Below are 17,397 nucleotides of genomic sequence, written 5' to 3'. Positions count from 1 at the left end.
TTATACCTGAACACGAAAGATAGAACGGAGGGAAAATCCCAGAGAAGCGAGCACAATTATCGCGACATGTATTTACACATCCGATTAAAGCATTATGTTTTCTTCGGCCATTTTTCTCCTTACAATCGTCCAGACGTTCATAATCACTATTCTTTGTTAATCGTTTAATCTTTTGCGGTCGACAATCTGAGTATTCTTAGAAATTTTCATTCGTTTGGTAGGTATACCCATAAATCATAGTCTAGGATCTTTGGAATATAAATCAAACGTTTCATTAAACGTGGATTGTGAAGTTATTATTTATTTTGATTATTGAAGCTTCCAGTGAGGCATATTTAATGTTAAATATTAAATAAATCTAAGAAACGAAAAACAAAATAAGATAACATTTCAAACATGTTATGAAATTGTAAGTTCCTCTGGTATTTTATCTCGATTCGCAGAATGCTACATCAGTGTTTTAACGAAGAAATATTTACACTTAACTGCAATTGATCTCATTGAGTTATTTTAATTAATAAAATAATAAATCAATTTATATCTTTCTTACGAATCTCTTTGGCAATCTTGCTGCCTCTGTTCGCTAATAAATTTTAAACAAAATTTCTTGGTTGGTTAATAGATTCTGTCAATTGTGTCTTTTCAACATAAAACCTGTCGTCCTTTATGATTACCATTTTACTAATAATTGTATGGATCTTTGTTGTAATTATCATCACGGTGATCAATTTATTTCAATTAATTATGTCACTTTTTTGACACAAACTACGAATGAGTTTTATCGAATTTAATTTGGTAATTAAAAAATAACCTCTTAATGTGACAATTGTGTAACCTGAAAAAGATGAAAGAAATGATCAAAAACTTTGCGTAATTAGAAAACCTAATCTCTCGATGCTAAAACTCTTAACAATAATTGAATATCTTTTTATTTGTAACATAACGCTTGCATCTTGTTTATTGAAATCAATGAAGAACAACAATCATACGAAATTGTCGCAAGTAATTATAATTTATTACATTCTTCAAATTCTTTTCAAATTTATTTACACATACTTATCGAGCATAATAATTTTTCCCCTTGTCTAATAGCATTATCATGGAAATTCCACAGAGAAAGAGTTATCCAAAATGAAACTATTGTCTACCGAGGATCCGCCTTTTAATAATAAAACATCTCTCAAAATGTTGGAAGATATCACAGCCAAAGTATGGAGAATTTTACCTGTGATTGATATACCTCGAAATTGGGTCCTCACTTATTGTATGATGAGGACAGAAATTGCTGAAGAAATCGAAAAAGCAGCTATGCAGTGTCAACGTGATGGAACTGGTTGGGACTGCACGTTCATTGAATTGGTAGAATCCATCACTATCTGCTTTCAGAATAATAAAAAAGATATTATAATCTATAATCATTATGATTTGTAATCAGGGTGGAGGACATGACGACTTTAATATGGGAAAGGTAGTTTCCCCTTTTAATAATATTTCAAATCGAGAATTAAAGACGAAGTTACTTCGTGCAGCTGAAAATTGCAGCAAACTTTGGCGACGGTACAAACGAATTCAAGATAGAAGATTAAGTCGTATGGGGTTAAACATTCACGTTAGTCAGTGTGAAATAATTAATTTCTATTAGCAAGAACTGACCTGTACACAAATATCTTTTTATAACTTAATAGATCAATAATAGAAGAAGGAGATCGTCTAAAAAGAGTAGAAATAGACAAAAATCAAAAATGAATAAGAAAAATTTAACGAAGAAAAATGGTGATCATAATGAGAAAATGAAGAAGGCAAGACATACTATCAAAAAGATAAAAACAGTTCGTCGGAAGTTAGCATATAAAATTACGAAACTTGAGAATAAAAGTAATAACAAATTATATTGTAATCGTTAGTTTATTTTAGGGATTATAGAATTTTAAAGATAATTAATTGAACGATTGATTGCCTTGTTCATAGAAATTAATTTTTTTAGAGTTCTTAAGCTCTGAAGAAAAATCGGAGCCAGGCAGATTGCATTTAACAGAGCCAGCGAAATCTGGTATTGGTTTACAATATCCTTTGGTAGAAGAACAAGCGGAATTATCTCGTCTTCAAGATATTGGATCTTGTTTATCACGACAAGCTGCAAAAGCTTGCGAATCCGTTGTTCTTAACGCGATACAAGGACTGATATGATATAGATTTACGTTTGAATCATTATAAAAACGTGGTAAATCGTCGAATTTAATTTTAATATTAATATCCTCAAAATTAAGCTTACTTTAACGCTATTTTCCCAAAATAATAGATTTCTAACTTTTAAATAATTGGCCAATGGACCATTTCCAGAGCTTTTCTGGCTTCCTAAAATTAAAAGTTATCATTTTCTAAACAACATTTTCATTTATTAAAAAATTTTTATTGTAGGGATAGGCAAATTCAATGAAAAGAAATTGTCTGTTAAATAATTTTATTTTTATATTTTATTGACCACACAGCCTTACAGTCTGACCGTACACAGCATGTTGCTACACGCCGTGCTCATACACATACATGATATGTGAAATGCGTGAAAAGCACCGATTCCTTAGGGATCAGATTTTATTTACAAATATTGCCTTAATTACGATTTTATTTCGCAAAGAAAAGTATTAATATCTCGTACATGTAAAACGTCTAAATTTGTACTTTGTTCTTTAATTGTATCAGCAGATTTTATATTAAATTATATTTTTATTATGCTAATGTTTATTCCTAATATTATGCTGATAATGAAACAAAATCCATAAATCTATTGAAAACTTTATTTCTATTATTTCTTATCGAAAAACAGGAGAGGGTTCTAAAAGGATGAAATAGATAATTTCCTTGTATTTCATAAATGTAGATCTCCTACATTGTAATACAAAATACGAGCTCCGATAAAAAATTATTGTTGCAAGAAAAGTAAAGTTTCCCAGCGCTCGCAGTTCATCTATTTTTGATCAATGAAAATCTAGAAACGATGCGAGGTCAAGAACGGTGATTTTCCAGCATTCCATACCGTCGTTCAATGTGTTACAGAGTATCTGTCGATCTCAAATACTTGTCTCCGCGCTGATAAATCTCGAAAATCGTTAAATGATCGGTAACGAGCTCAAGGAGAACGACAGACGATATTTACGAGATGTCTTTCTACGTACTACTTATTATAGTCGTTTCTTATATAGTTGTATAGCAATTAAATAAATATCCTGAAACTTTTGATCGTATAATGTAATATTTTATCTTCGCCTACATCGATGATAGAGAACGACGCAGATCTTCCGCTTCCTTTCGCCTTTCTTTTCTACTATACTTATTGTTAGTACGTAAACTTAGCTATTCGGTGTATTTCTCCAATCTTCTGTGTGACAGATCGCGATGTATTTTGTTGGTTACTTTCGTTTTTTGGTGCTGATGTGTGTCGTTGCTTCTTCATTTTTAAATCAGTTCGTCTTCTGCTTTCCTAACCTTATTCATCGAGCTTTCTTATTTCCTTTGTGTTCTTATTAGAGATGCTGCCATCATCAATGGAAGAAGGAACCAAGTAGCAAATTTTTTACAATTTAATTAATACAAAGAAATCGTAAATTATCGATTGCAGCACCTCTAGTTCCTGCTCGCAAAAGAAAAGTAATGAAACGGGAAATGGCAATAAAATAAAAATAAAATGATCGCTTTACATGTTACCGGTTATTGACTTTAATTTAATGCAACAACGAACTTATGTTACTTGTCAGGCGCTTTCCTTCTGAAGAGAAAAACTGAGTTTAAAAATTGGAGTTTGCCAATGGTTCTTTATTTTTTTAAATTAATCTCCTTTTTATGTTTATTGATGTTTGAACGAGGTACATAATCGTCGGATATGATTTAACAATATCATCGATGATCTGTATTACAATTTCAATAATTATTTCAAAAGTCAACTAATAACTTCAATTGGTGTTACTCGAAGAACAATAAACATATTTTATCAATTGCATATGTACAAGAATGTGTTAGGATGTATGGTACAATTAAATTTTGGATTTCAACAAAATTCAATTAAAACAATTTAATCAAATCTATTTTGTATTTTAATATACTATAAGTTTTCTAACAACTTACAGCTAAACGTTAATTTTCAATTATTTAGCGTTGTAATTTTACGTAACAAAGGATAACCTTTCAATCGAATTACATGGATTTATTTCGTAGGAACATTCTTGTATAAAACCTTGATCGTGTAGGGATACACCATCAGAAAAAAAGCCCTGAACATAGCAAATATTTCATAACAATTAGCGATGATCGGTTAGGATTAAAAATTCTAAAGTTACTTTACACTTAAACCGGATATTCATTTACTTAGATCGCGTGTAGAAGCTATGTGCTGAAGGTTATCTATCTGAAGTTTAAAGTAACTTTAAAGTTTCTAGCTTAAGATAATACTTAATTGATATTCGTTAATCATCGCAGTGCTGAAAATTGTGGTAAATGCGAACGGGGCCTTCGGACATCACCTCCCTTTTTACACAATTAAATTCATCATACATTAATCATTAGTAATGCCAATAATCCAGCAATAATGATCATTAACAAACTACGAAATAGCAGAAGTGTAATTTTTCATTTAATCGTGTAAAGTAGAGTTAGTAATATATTCGCCCTTTAAAAACGAGTTTTCATATTCTTAGGATCATTTCATGAATGATCGATCAGTATTATAGTCTTTCCGAGCGAGAGTGACGGTTTTATTGATCCGGAGAAAAATTATTAGAGACGAAAATCATTAACACACTAATCATCGTCAGAACAAGCAACGATATCGTTGAATCTGTAAATAAATGTTTAGAACCTCACTCTCGCCTTTTTACCGCTGTAAAAACACTTTTCGACAAGGGCATTAGATGATACCAATTGTTCGTGTTACACTCTGTGCAGTTGTATCCTGTTCACAAACTATAGTGGTACGTACTAATTTTTTCCATTAATAGCAATTGAAACCACAAACGGTTCGTAACTAAATAAAGTATTCGTATTTTCATCTCTATTCGAACGTAAATTACATATTTACAATCGCGAAGCGGTTTCCATTGGCACTTGAAAACAACGTCACAATTCATCGACCCCGTTCCACAAACAGTATTACCATGCTATTGGCGTGAAAATAAAAATACGATCACCTATTAGAAATGTAATGAATCGTAAGAAATGATGTACAGTGTCGATTATCATAGATTTTCCGAGGAAAACCGGCTATCAGTTGCCTGCTTCTCTAATATCGCCATTTTTCCTAAGAAAGCCTATTTTGCTCGATACTGTACTAATGTAATTAATTGAATGCACCACAAAAATTTACGTAGCGATTATCGGATCTTTTTCATTGCAATTTATTTCTTATTCATTATTTAATTGTTGAAGTAATTGTGATGTAGCCAGTTGACGTGGAGCTATGAAATTTTGGAACAGGAACGAATAATCGTAATATTGTTTTTAAGCTTAATCGATGTTTATGACGTTTCCAGAATCGTCTCCACGTCTTGTGGTATGTGTGTGTGTGTTTTGACAAGAATCTCTCCAAGGTTTTAACAAAGAAAATTAGCATAAACCTATGCTAATTATATGTAATTAAAAGTAATTTAATCTTCCTTTATGAATAAAGTTTGCATGAAATTAATTAATGAACTAAGGAGAGATTCTTGCATTTATACGATTTGGATCGCTTGACTCTCGATATTTTTTACGATTAGTTCACATTAACTTTAGCAAAAATGACGGTCTTAGTGATCTGACAGGGTCGTGCAAAATAAATTTGTTTAAATAAATTTCAACCGTTCAATTGTTGACTTTAAAATTTTACAAAGCTATGCCTGCTATACATAAATAAATTTAATTATCAAATTAAATATTAATATCATTTTTCAAGACATGTAAAATTTCATAAGCAGAAGATTTCCATTTAGAAATGGAAAAAATTTTCTTTTAAGTTGAGAATTAAAACACAACCCTGTGTTGCAACAATAGCGCACAAAACAATCGATAAACGTTCAATTGTTTTCTAGTTAACTGCCTTATTTTCCTCCTCCCTTTTCATCTGGTCGGAAATCTTAATAACTATATTTATATTGTAAAGCAATTTGTATGCGTTTCTCCCGCGATCGTTTGCTACTGCAACCAACGAGAAACATAGTCAACGGCTGACAAAACGTTCCATTTACAGAAACTAAATGAAAATTTCCAATTTATCAGCTACATGTCTTTAATCTTCGTTCCAATCTATCCGCAGTCGTTCGATAATCCATCGCTTCTTGAGCGAATTCGTCTTCCATTTTGTAAGAAGCGTGAAGGAACTATCATTAAGGTTATGGCGGCTATCTATCGATTTATGAAGTTTAAACAAAATTTTAACAAAAAAGAAAAAAAATTTGTCTCGCGATCAAAGTTACTCTTCATACGCGCTTCAGGCCAGTACGTAACGACTAGACCAGGAATGAACATCAGAATCTATTAGACCCAAATTTTTAAAAGAAAATTGTATATTTTTATATAAATAAATTTTAACTATAATGTAGATATGTATGCAGTACACGCTTGTACATTACATTATCAATATTCATCAAGGAAATGAATGGTCTCATCAATTAAGTAAACACCTGGGCCTTAATAATTGAGGTGATCAAATGACACAGTGTAATAGTGACTTAAAAATTTTGGGTTTAAAATGTCTTACGTTACTTGAAAAGATTACCTTGATGTTCATCCCTGTACTAGACCTCATCACGGTGCATCCGCAGTTGCATCGATCGCGGGTGGACGTGCCGCCACTCGCTTCAAGCCTAATATACATCGAGTATTAGGTTTACAAAACAGATACCCTACTTCATCGTAGGGTTTCGAGGGGTTGGATCGGTGGTTTCACAATGGAGAAGGATGTGGGGCTATTGGATAGTTGGAGACGGGATTCCAGGAAAGTCGATAGGGCTGGAAAATATCAGTTACTCCCTTAATTTGTGCCATTCAGCGATCTGCCTCTGCGGCGAGCTGCAAACTTCCCTCCAATGATTCAAAGCTGATCCTTGACAATCTGGACCGCCGAATTCAAGCCGTCCGATCACCTGAAAAAGGTACGATTCTAATTAAATTTGAAAATCCTTTCCTGACAAATCCTTTCTACCCCAAAACATCACCTTGAAACGTTTGTAAAAAAATTGAAATGATGCAGACATCGAAAAAATTTTATGTTTATGGTGTTAAGAAAAAAACATTTACTATTACATTCGAAAGGATCTAATAACTTTTTTCCAGTGTTACAGATTAAATCTGTCCCACTTTCATGTAATTCGTGCAACACGAATTCTGTACCAATGGTAGGTTAAAAACTCTCCAATTGATTTTTCTATTAAGTCATGCTTCACTGTGATTTGCATCGCATTATGTAACGAAATAGTGAAAAATCACGCTACGAAAGAGAGTGTACGACTTGCGGTCATGTCACCCCCTGTATTTATAAATCGATCATACGACGTTCGTAATTTGGAAATGGTATAAGTATAGTGTATGAAATTTTATATTCGATCATATTCACCTGTTTTTGTTTTTACATAAAATTATTAAATTATTCTAATAAAATTTTTCAAAGTTGATTTATATTGAACAGCATTTAATTTATGATTAATGTTTACATGGACATACCTCGTTTCTTGTAACTCGATCCCAGTCGATCAACATAAACTCGAGGCTGACATTGTTAAGACCATCCGCACCATTTGGTATGTCGAAAACGAAAGATTCATTGAACAGAGGGCTCAGAGTGCGTTTCTTCACACGCGTCTTCTGCTTTGCAATGCGTTGAGAATTGTATAGAAGATAGATCTTCACGTATGGATCAGCCAGACCTGTTACATCCATCTTTGGTAAATTCTGGGCCTTCAACACGACCACCGTTAATCGGCTGTTGAGTGGTTGCCAGCAAAGGGAAACTAGCAATTCTCCCCTGCCTTGTGACTGAATCTGTAATCATTGACATTAACGTAGTATCTTTTCTTACAAAAAAAAAAGAAAATATCCTCTTTTATTTCTTACCTTCAGGCTTCTGGGACATATTTTTCGACATAATGATATCTCTTGGTTATCAGCGCTCTCCAAACCGGACACCGATGATAATGCGCAAGTCAATTCACCGATAATATCATCCCGAGAGTATCTATCGAAGCTTAGCACTATGAAGTGCAGGCTGATTTTCTGCAAACGATAATAAAACAGAAGCACATTTTATCAGTCAATCAATTGGATACTTCGTAAACTTGATTATCCTGCTTTCAAAATACATATAACCCTTTCGTTAACAAAATTTTGATGATAGTTTCTTAAAGAAAAGGAATTTGTTTCTCAATTTTCAAAGTGAAACAGAAAAGAATCTTTGATACCTGAAGCTGATCCTTCGATATTCCAAAGAACGTGAAATCCTCGTCGTATACTGGATCCCTGGTGTTCCTAAGGACCCTCGTCTTCACCTGATGCTGTTTGTCGGGTAATAATTTCAATTTCACGTACGGGTCACTGGTGGCATTCTGCTCCCTTACAGGTAATCCTTTGCAATTAACTACCGTCACTCTGAGCGCGTTTTGCTCGCTCACGTAGCGCAATTTGAACACCAATTGACCCAAGTTGTCTTTGTTATTTTCATTCGCGTGATTTTTCTTGCGTTCCGTTTTCTCGTTGTTCTCGATTTCCGCTTTGTCCCGTTCGTTTTCAATGCTCAATGTAACGTCGCCAGAAGGTGTCAATGCTGGGGTACCTATTATTGATGAAGCATACAATCTCTAATTAGGAAAAGAAAATTTGGAACAAAATGAGACTGTTGATTTGACTTTGAATTGAATTTTATAAAGTGGAAATTTCGAAGACCATCATGGTTAAATACATGTATTTGAAGCATTTCATTTCTATTCCTTTAACCCTTGGTTCTTCTTTAATTTTCAGTTGTTTACCTGTGCCCTGAGGTGTCCTGGGCTGTGAACCTGGGTTCGAGGATTGAGAACCAGTGGGACTTGGCGTCTGTCCACCAGAGCCAGGGGGACTTTTGGCGGGTCCTGTGGGACTTGGGCTCTTTTTCAAATAGTGACTGGTGCTACCAGGACTTTTCACTGCCATCGGCTTCCTGTGCGGCGGCCTGAACGCCAAGGATTTGTCGGAATTCAGCTTGGTGTGCTCGCGACGTCGTCGGCAAAGCCACCAGGTCATCGCGACGGCGCAGAGTAGAAAAGCGGAACTGATGCATAGTATGACCACAGTTTCAGTCGAAACTGAAACTACATGTTATTCTTTTTCAATCCTTCATTATCGAGTGTCTTAAGATTATTTATAATTAAAGTTACACGCTTGAGAACACTTTCGTTCAATCGAACACATACGACAGGCTGTCTCTTTGAAGAGGATGTAAAATTAGATTTTGGCTTTGAAAATAATCTGAAATTTTTAAACATTCAATTAAAAATGTATGCTAAATTTATGATATTAAAAAGCTGGATGTACAATTACTCCTTTTTTCAGAATAATTTTGTTTGATATTAATTTCTGGGAAAAGCGACTTCGTTAATTAAAAGAGAAAAAAATTTCACGTAAAAAATGTATACGGTATGCGCTCCAATTCTTTTAATTAACACTTAGATTTGCATTCGTTTTATTGAGACGTAAAATTACTGCGACTTTTAATTAACATATCTGAATAAAAGAAGCTCGTAATTAAAAATAAAATAATAATAGCAGTTAATTTCATAATATTACACATCTAATATATTATTATTTATTTTTACAGAAATTAATCGCCAAGGAGGGTGTACTTGTTGCTGACTAATTTTGCGCCCTGGGTCAACGCTGAATCATCATGGGGAGCAAACTTGTGTGTCACTTTTTACGTTCCAATTACTTAGGATTACCGATCACGCAAAAAGAAAAGAAAAAGAAACGAGACGTTATTAAAATAAAAGTATCAATACTCTGGAATCTACGACGTTATAAAACGTAAGTACTTGATACATTACGAATGATACCCAAGCTTTTAAGTTCTATATTTACAAAATCGATCTCGAAACATATAAAATGAAATGCCAATCAACACCCTCGTTTCGGCCAATTCGAAGCTCTGTAAACGAAGGGTCGAGTGTTCAATATCACATGGTCTTAAACGCTTGGGTTAACTATGGACGCGACCATCGTGCACACTATATGTATATACAAGTCACTGTAATCAACCCATCGTCTAGATTTTCTATTTCGAATAAATGTAACAAATAATATCAATTACAAAATAAAATTAGAAGCAAGTAATATAGAGAGATACAATTGGAAACGATGGAAACACTCCTGGCAGGAGTGATCCATCTGCACTGAGACATCCTCTGTAACAGCTGTCTACCATCAGCCTAACAGTTTCACCATTTCTTTTCATCCGAACGAAGAAAAATGATAATTTTCTAAATTATATGATCGTGTGATATATGTTTAAAGGAATAGTGTGTTGGTTAAAGGTGTCTAGAATCGTCGATGGTAGAGGATCGATGTCAGGCAGGATTGTGCAATGAAAGGAAATGAATTTAACGAGGATGGTGAACAACACTCACGGTGTGAATATGAGATCTCAATAAGAGGTCCGTCCTCCATCACTTCTACGACCATGTTCGGCCACGTTTACCCCGTATTTAAACGGTTTTATCCGCGTAAGTCAGTCGGCCACGACGCACTGAACGAATATTTACGGCGTGCGGACCGTCCGTGGTATTCTGAGGCGACCATCGGACGAAATGCTCGATCAATAGTAAACGGCTTCGAGCTTGCGCGGAATATGCGTCGCTGGAAAGGAACCAACGACGATGACGACGAGCACGGCGCGGCGACGAGGAGACAATGCCCGTTCGGTGGTTGCAACACCGAAAGAAAGGGGTGTTCCCGCGGGTTCGCCCCAAGGATCTCGCGCAGGTAACGATGCACTTGGGTAAAAGGTGCAACACCGGTCGAATCGATGCGTTATCGATCTCCCAATGGGTGAACCCTTTGGCTCGTGTGCCAAAACTAGTATTCGTTGAAAAATAACGACGCGACACCTTGTATGGTGAACAGAGGCAATGGCGGTCACTTGACAAATAATTATAACGAAATATTTATTTGGTAATTTCCAGTTTTGCTTGAGAATCATAGCACATATTATATTATTAATTGTAAATTATTTAGATGAACCCAAAATTAAAATTTTTCTTTTTATTACAAGTGATAATGGATTTTTCATGGTACATCAAACATCATTCCTTCTAAATTATTTTGAGATAGCAATTATAATTATTTTATGATAATTTATTATTGATTTTTGAATCATTTCATGTTTAAATTTATTTTGAAATAAAAGAAGAGTGTAAGTGGCGGAAGATATTGAAATACTTAATAAGTAAAAGGGAACTTAGAATTTTTATTTCATTTCGCTTCAAGGAGAATAGAGTACGAGTTGCGTTTTGAATTATCGATCAACATTACGGGTACCATGCAGAAGATAATTCTCCTGTGACTCACCTATTACCTGGAAGCTTTTAATTATTCGAATAGATTAACATTCGCATGATGAATCGTTACAATATTCATAGAAAATTTACTGTACAAGAATGGTAGTTTTTCAATTTCAAAATATACTTAGGTGTTTCTATTTTTACGATAATTCGATCATTTTCATGCAAAATATACGAGGACACGACACTCTATTTCTCGTTTATCTGGACAAGTTCGTATTTTTATTGGCGCATACACGTGCGCTATAATGTTTGACGCGAATATAAATTTCAGTAAAATATCGCACACGTGATGTGTAGTTATTTATTTTTTTCATTCTTTTTATGGACCTCGCAAGGTCTACTCTCAAATCACTGTATCCTCGTATCCTTTGTATCCCTGCATCCTTTACATCACAGCACTTCTCATATCCCTGTATTTCTTGCGTTTCTGCACCCTTATATCACTGCATCCCTTACATCTCTGCATTCTTTTCATCCCTACATTCCTTACATCGCTTCATCCCTTATATCTCTACATTCCTTACATATTTTCATCCTTTACATACCGACATTCCTTACATCGCTTCATCCCTTACATCCCTGCATTCTTTTCATCCCTACATTCCTTCAATCCCTACATTACTTACATCGCTTCATCCCTTAGATCCCTGCATTCTTTTCATCCCTACATTCTCTTCATCCATACATTCTTTCCATCCCTACATTCCTTACATCCGTTATATCCCTGCATTCCTCACATCTCCACATCCCTTACATCTCTGCATTCCTCACATTCCTGCCTTCTTTATATCCCAACATCCTTTACATCCCTGTATCCGTTACATACCTGTATCCTTTACATCCTCGTATCACTTACATTCCTGCATTCCATACATTCCAGTACCTCCCTGAAATTAAGTTGAAATTTTTGCGGCTATAAGGCCTGCGATTTTATACAAATTTAGTTCCTTTTTTCGCCACCAGAGGGCGCTGATTCGACATCAAAATTTTAGTTCACATTTTTCCCGCCAGAGGGCCAAAAATTGAGCAAGGTTTAGTTCCTTTTTTCGAAACCAGATGGCGCTGATTCGACATCGAAATTTTAGTTCACATTTTTCCCGCCAGAGGGCCAAAAATTGAGCAAGGTTTAGTTCCTTTTTTCGAAACCAGATGGCGCTGATTCGACATCGAAATTTTAGTTCGCTTTTTTCCCGCCAGAGGGCCAAAAATTGAGCAGGGTTTAGTTCCTTTTTTCGAAACCAGATGGCGCTGATTCGACGTCGAATTTTAGTTCGAATTTATGCCTCTAGGGGGCGCTGCTTTTTCGAAATTTTTGCGAAATTTACTTACCTTTACTTACCTTTACTCGAAGCAGTCTTTATAATATATTTATTATAAGGGATGCAGAGATGTAAGGAAAGTGGAGATGAAAAGAATATAGGGATGAAAGGAATGTAGGGATGAAAAGAATGAAGGGATGAAAGGAATGTAGGGATGAAAACAATGTAGGGATAAAAAGAATGTAGGGATGAGAAGAATGAAGGGATGAAAACAATGTAGGGATGAAAAGAATGAAGGGATGAAAACAATGTAGGGATGAAAAGAATGTAGGGATGAAAAGAGTGTAGGGATGAAAAGAGTCTAGGGGTGAAAGGAGTGTAGGGATGTAAGGGATGCAGAGATATAACGGAACGAGGGATGTAAAGGAATTCCGTAGGGGTCCGGGGCTGGGGCCCCGGTCTCCACTGCATACGGCCCGATAAGAGCCGGCATCGGGTGTGGCCCCCGATGTCGGCGGAGTTTGGCACATGGCAGAGGGTCGGAGGATCCTCCCCACCGTCCTGGTGCAGGCCACCGTGGTGGTTTTAGTGGGTAAAAATCCCACACTACCTCCGGCCCCTCCCCAGGGGGGCTGAAGGTGTCTTTCTGAAGATTTCCACCACGTTAAAATAAAAAAAAAAAAAAAGCGTATTTAAGAGTTGCAGGAATGTAAGGAATGCAGGGATGTTAGGAATACTGAGATAGCCTTGGCCTATATTGAGGGATAAGATTATATAAGTAACTGGAAAAAGTAAAATAAATGGGGTCCTCGGCTGAGACCCAGAAGAGGAATATAATCATAAATGTTATTCCCCTTCGATGAGTTTATTTAATAAGCAAAAAAAAATAATTGAAGTAAATGAAATAAACTCGGAAAAAAAATTATACTGGTTGTGCCCTCTTCATACGGACCTGGTATGATTCTGGGGTGTTAGGGACCCCGCTGCGCCAATGCCGCTCCCTGCGTACGGACCTGATATCATAATGGGGTATTAAGGACCCCTAAACGCTGGTAAGTATCTTTGCATACCAATAATATAGCGCCCGGGGTGCCAGGGACCCCTAAGTATCAGTGACCATCTCTGCATACCGACCTGATATCATATTGGGGTATTAAGGACCCCAAAACGCCGGTAAGTATCTTTACATACCAATAATATAGCACCCGGGGTGCCAGGGACCCCGAAGTACCAGTGACCATCTCTGCATACCGACCTGATATCATCTTGGGGTGTCAGGAACCCCGAAGCACCGGTGACACTTTTTGCTTCCCGGTCCTACGGCATTCGGGGTATCTGAGACCCCAGGTACCGGCGACGTTGCATACCTATATTATGCCACCGGGGTGTCAGGGACCCCGAAGCAAGTAGCGAAATATAAGACCTAAAAACAAACAAATCGTGAAACTCGCTTGTTCGGAATAGTGATGGGTAAGACCGGATCTAGCGATATATAAGACCTAAAAACGAACAAATCGTGAAATTTGCTTGTTCGGAATAGTGATGGGTACGACCGGATCTAGCGAAATATAAGACCTAAAAACGAACAAATCGTGAAACTCGCTTGTTCGGGATAGTGATGGGTACGACCGGATCTGTAGCGCATGCGCACTTCAATTATTTATTATAAAACAAACTTGTAAATAATTAAGAAATTATTCACTCACAAACAATGAAAATGATATATTTGTAAATCACAAACGATTTCCAATCAATTACAGTTATCAGTTATTACAAAATTTGTTTATTATAAAAAATTACTAAAAAGTTTCGACTCACAGCATGATTGAAATAAAATTGCTAATTACAAAAGAAGTAATTTGTCACAAACGTTAAAAATAGACTGACAATCAATCACAAACGATTTTCAAACAAATACAAAATGTCGATATGAAAAGAGTATTACCGGTGCTCGGGGTCTCTGACACCCCAGGATGAAAGTAGGTTGGTATGCAGAGAGCGCTATCGATGCATCGGGTTCCTTGACACCCCGGACGCCATGATGTCGATATGCAAAGAGTATTACCTGTGCTTCGGGGCCTCTAACACCCCAAGATGATATGAGGTCGGTATGCAGAGAGCAGCATCGGTTCAACGGGGTCCCTAACATCCCAAGATGATCTCATCGTCAGTAATAAAAGAATGTTATAATAACATTATAATAATTTATCATTGTTAAATTGTAAATAAATTAAAGGACAGTAATAAATCATGTACAGCAATAAATAGTAGATATAGTATATTCAACTTTAACTAGTATTTTATAATAATCATAATAGCAATAATAATAATAGCAAGTAATAATAATAGTAATAATAATAATCATGTATGTATAGACAATGCCGGCGCGAATGTACAATATTTGACAGGTTTTGAATAAATTACGCTTACAATCTCTTTTAAAGTATACTGTCAGCGGTTGCATACATCATAAGGATATTGTTTCACGCTTTTACACGTAACGCATACATCGTGCTTCCGGTTCATCCTTCATTCTTTATCCTCTCAAGATCGATTGAACATTATAAATAACATATCTCCATTTCATTTTTAAGTTCAAGCACGCAAAAATCTCGGAGGATGGACTGCAGGGAATGTACAAGTTGACAAGCTCAACTAATTTATGTATTAATTAAGTACAAGATCTAAGAGTGTCGCTTGAATCCTCGGGAGTTGCTTTTCTTTTCATTTGGAAGGACAGTTGCAAAATATCTTTGCCGCGGAAAAGATCTATCGCGTTTTAATCATTAGTGTCTGTAATTATTAATTCATTACATTTTTTTTGTTATTCTCTTTATTTTTTTATTTAAACGTATTTAATTCGGCGCAGCTCACCTGTATAGTTAGAAAATAGTCGCAGAGAAGGCAAAGAATCATTGCTACTCGTTTCTTACACTTTGTATCTATCTAATTAACAACTTTTTTTTTTTAATTTATATTTTTTCTTAAGTACGACTTACGGTTTACAATTTACGATTGTTTCTCTTTTTATATTGTATTTCTGATGAAAGTAAAATTTAATAATGATTCTTTGTTTGGAACACTACTGTTCAATTTGAATACCTTGTCGACAGATGCAAAAGGATTTGTATTGTTCGTTTAGATTTTTAATCAATCAAATTCATTGAATCCGTCGACAAAGTGTTAATACAAAATATACCTTTGATATAAAGAAATGCGGAGAGATACGATACAGTGAGTTCGTTTACGGCTTCGTTAAGATTCGTATGAAAAGTTAACACCATGATTGAACACGTTCGATCGTTAGCATACTTAATAGCTATTATCGAGAGTATTAAGAGAATATTGCTTAAGTAGTTGCCCGATGCGAGAGCAAAGTTTTCGTTTGTATTTTTCAACTTTACACTACTCAATATTTCTTATTCTCATACAGGCAATCTCGACGTGACATGTTGGATTATTGCTGAATAATACAAAACTGTTTGCACTTTGTGTATAAATATAATTTGATATGCGTTGTGATTACATAATTTTGTCAGAATTTTATTTTCACAACAAAAATTGTTAAAGAAACACCTGTTTAATGCTTCAAGATAAAAATTCCAGTAATGGTATGATATAGGTTGCAATAAATAAAGGTATTAACATAAATCTGAAAATTCTACAGTACAAATGGCATCGAATTTTATAGTTAAATCCTCAAAGTTAAAATTTAAAATTTTACAGAATAAATTGTACAATAAAAAATATTCATAGAAACATGCTCTCCATGTGGACATTAAAATTCCATACTAACATTTAAGTATACCATGAATTCCGTTTCCATTGATCCCAATGTTGCTTTTGATTGAAAATTTGGTCTGTTTCAATTTATCAACGACACCCGTTTCATTAATGAAATTCAATTAATAATTTAAATTAAAAAAGAATTATTTTTTTAAGATACAGCACCATGTGAACAGGTACACGATAGGTAGCTACGTTTGTTTTCTTATCTAATACTCGAATATTCCAATTAAACAAATATTATTATATTTTTAAATATATTCAGATAAATAATATTTTATTATACTGCTAAGATTTACAATGATTTGATATCAATTAATATGGATTATTAGATATGATCATTTCAAATTTAATTATGAAAGTTTATATTTTGTTCCTAGAAGAATTATAATGGTATTTCAGTACGCGTGTACTTTTTGGAAATGCCCTTTGAAATTCGTATTAAATAAAAGGATGTTTGATAAAGAGATTATCAAAAAATAGAAAATTGAGTTTACTCTGTAAAGAAATGTTTAGGACCATTTCATTCAGGACAAAAATGGTACGATATTTCGGTCTGTTTTCACGTGTACCTATGAAATTGATTGGTTAAATTCCTTAAATTTAAAAAGAAAAAATCTAACAACAATCGATTGAATGTGAAACGAACCCTTATTGTAATACGATTGCGTTCTGATTGAAAAAATTAATCAAATATCCTTCTTTCCCATTCTAATTAATCATGCATCCTCCTATAAGATATCCAATGGCATCAATTTTTTATTTAACTTGCGTTGATTTTCTTTAAAACCGAAAGCGTT

At 34.8% G+C, this 17,397-nt stretch overlaps 2 protein-coding genes and 1 long non-coding RNA gene across 6 annotated transcripts in view; 2 read left to right on the top strand and 1 right to left on the bottom strand.

The window, feature by feature from the left end:
• Positions 1-10,625, top strand: part of LOC117606971 (uncharacterized) — a 107,954-nt gene extending 97,329 nt beyond the window's left edge. For both annotated transcript variants that reach the window (XR_004582107.2, XR_004582108.2), the window contains exon 5: positions 9,812-10,625. This is a non-coding gene — a long non-coding RNA (uncharacterized LOC117606971). The remainder of the gene's footprint in view (positions 1-9,811) is intronic.
• LOC117606968 (uncharacterized) lies at positions 654-2,457 on the top strand. Of its 2 annotated transcripts, none has more exons than XM_076690438.1 (5): positions 654-1,002; positions 1,115-1,359; positions 1,436-1,609; positions 1,686-1,875; positions 1,985-2,457. In XM_076690438.1, the coding sequence occupies exons 2-5, from the start codon at positions 1,132-1,134 to the stop codon at positions 2,185-2,187; spliced, it is 795 nt and encodes a 264-aa protein (XP_076546553.1). In that variant the 5' UTR covers positions 654-1,002; positions 1,115-1,131; the 3' UTR covers positions 2,188-2,457. The 2 variants fall into 2 exon arrangements, with proteins under 2 accessions (XP_076546553.1, XP_034185957.2); XM_034330066.2 differs by having other exon boundaries at positions 1,093-1,359.
• Positions 2,460-10,758, bottom strand: Syt4 (Synaptotagmin 4). Of its 2 annotated transcripts, none has more exons than XM_034330055.2 (6): positions 10,617-10,758; positions 8,985-9,305; positions 8,421-8,791; positions 8,077-8,235; positions 7,687-8,004; positions 2,460-7,109 (listed from the first exon to the last, which is right to left on the bottom strand). In XM_034330055.2, the coding sequence occupies exons 1-6, from the start codon at positions 10,669-10,671 to the stop codon at positions 6,990-6,992; spliced, it is 1,344 nt and encodes a 447-aa protein (XP_034185946.1). In that variant the 5' UTR covers positions 10,672-10,758; the 3' UTR covers positions 2,460-6,989. The 2 variants fall into 2 exon arrangements, with proteins under 2 accessions (XP_034185946.1, XP_034185948.1); XM_034330057.2 differs by having other exon boundaries at positions 8,985-9,299; positions 10,617-10,757.
• Positions 10,759-17,397: the final 6,639 nt, after the last annotated feature.

The sequence above is a fragment of the Osmia lignaria genome, chromosome 2 (genome assembly GCF_051020975.1).
Source record: "Osmia lignaria lignaria isolate PbOS001 chromosome 2, iyOsmLign1, whole genome shotgun sequence".
NCBI lineage: Eukaryota > Metazoa > Arthropoda > Insecta > Hymenoptera > Megachilidae > Osmia > Osmia lignaria.
The sequence above is the reverse complement of the archived record's forward strand: the minus strand, read 5'-3'. Positions and strand labels throughout refer to the sequence as shown.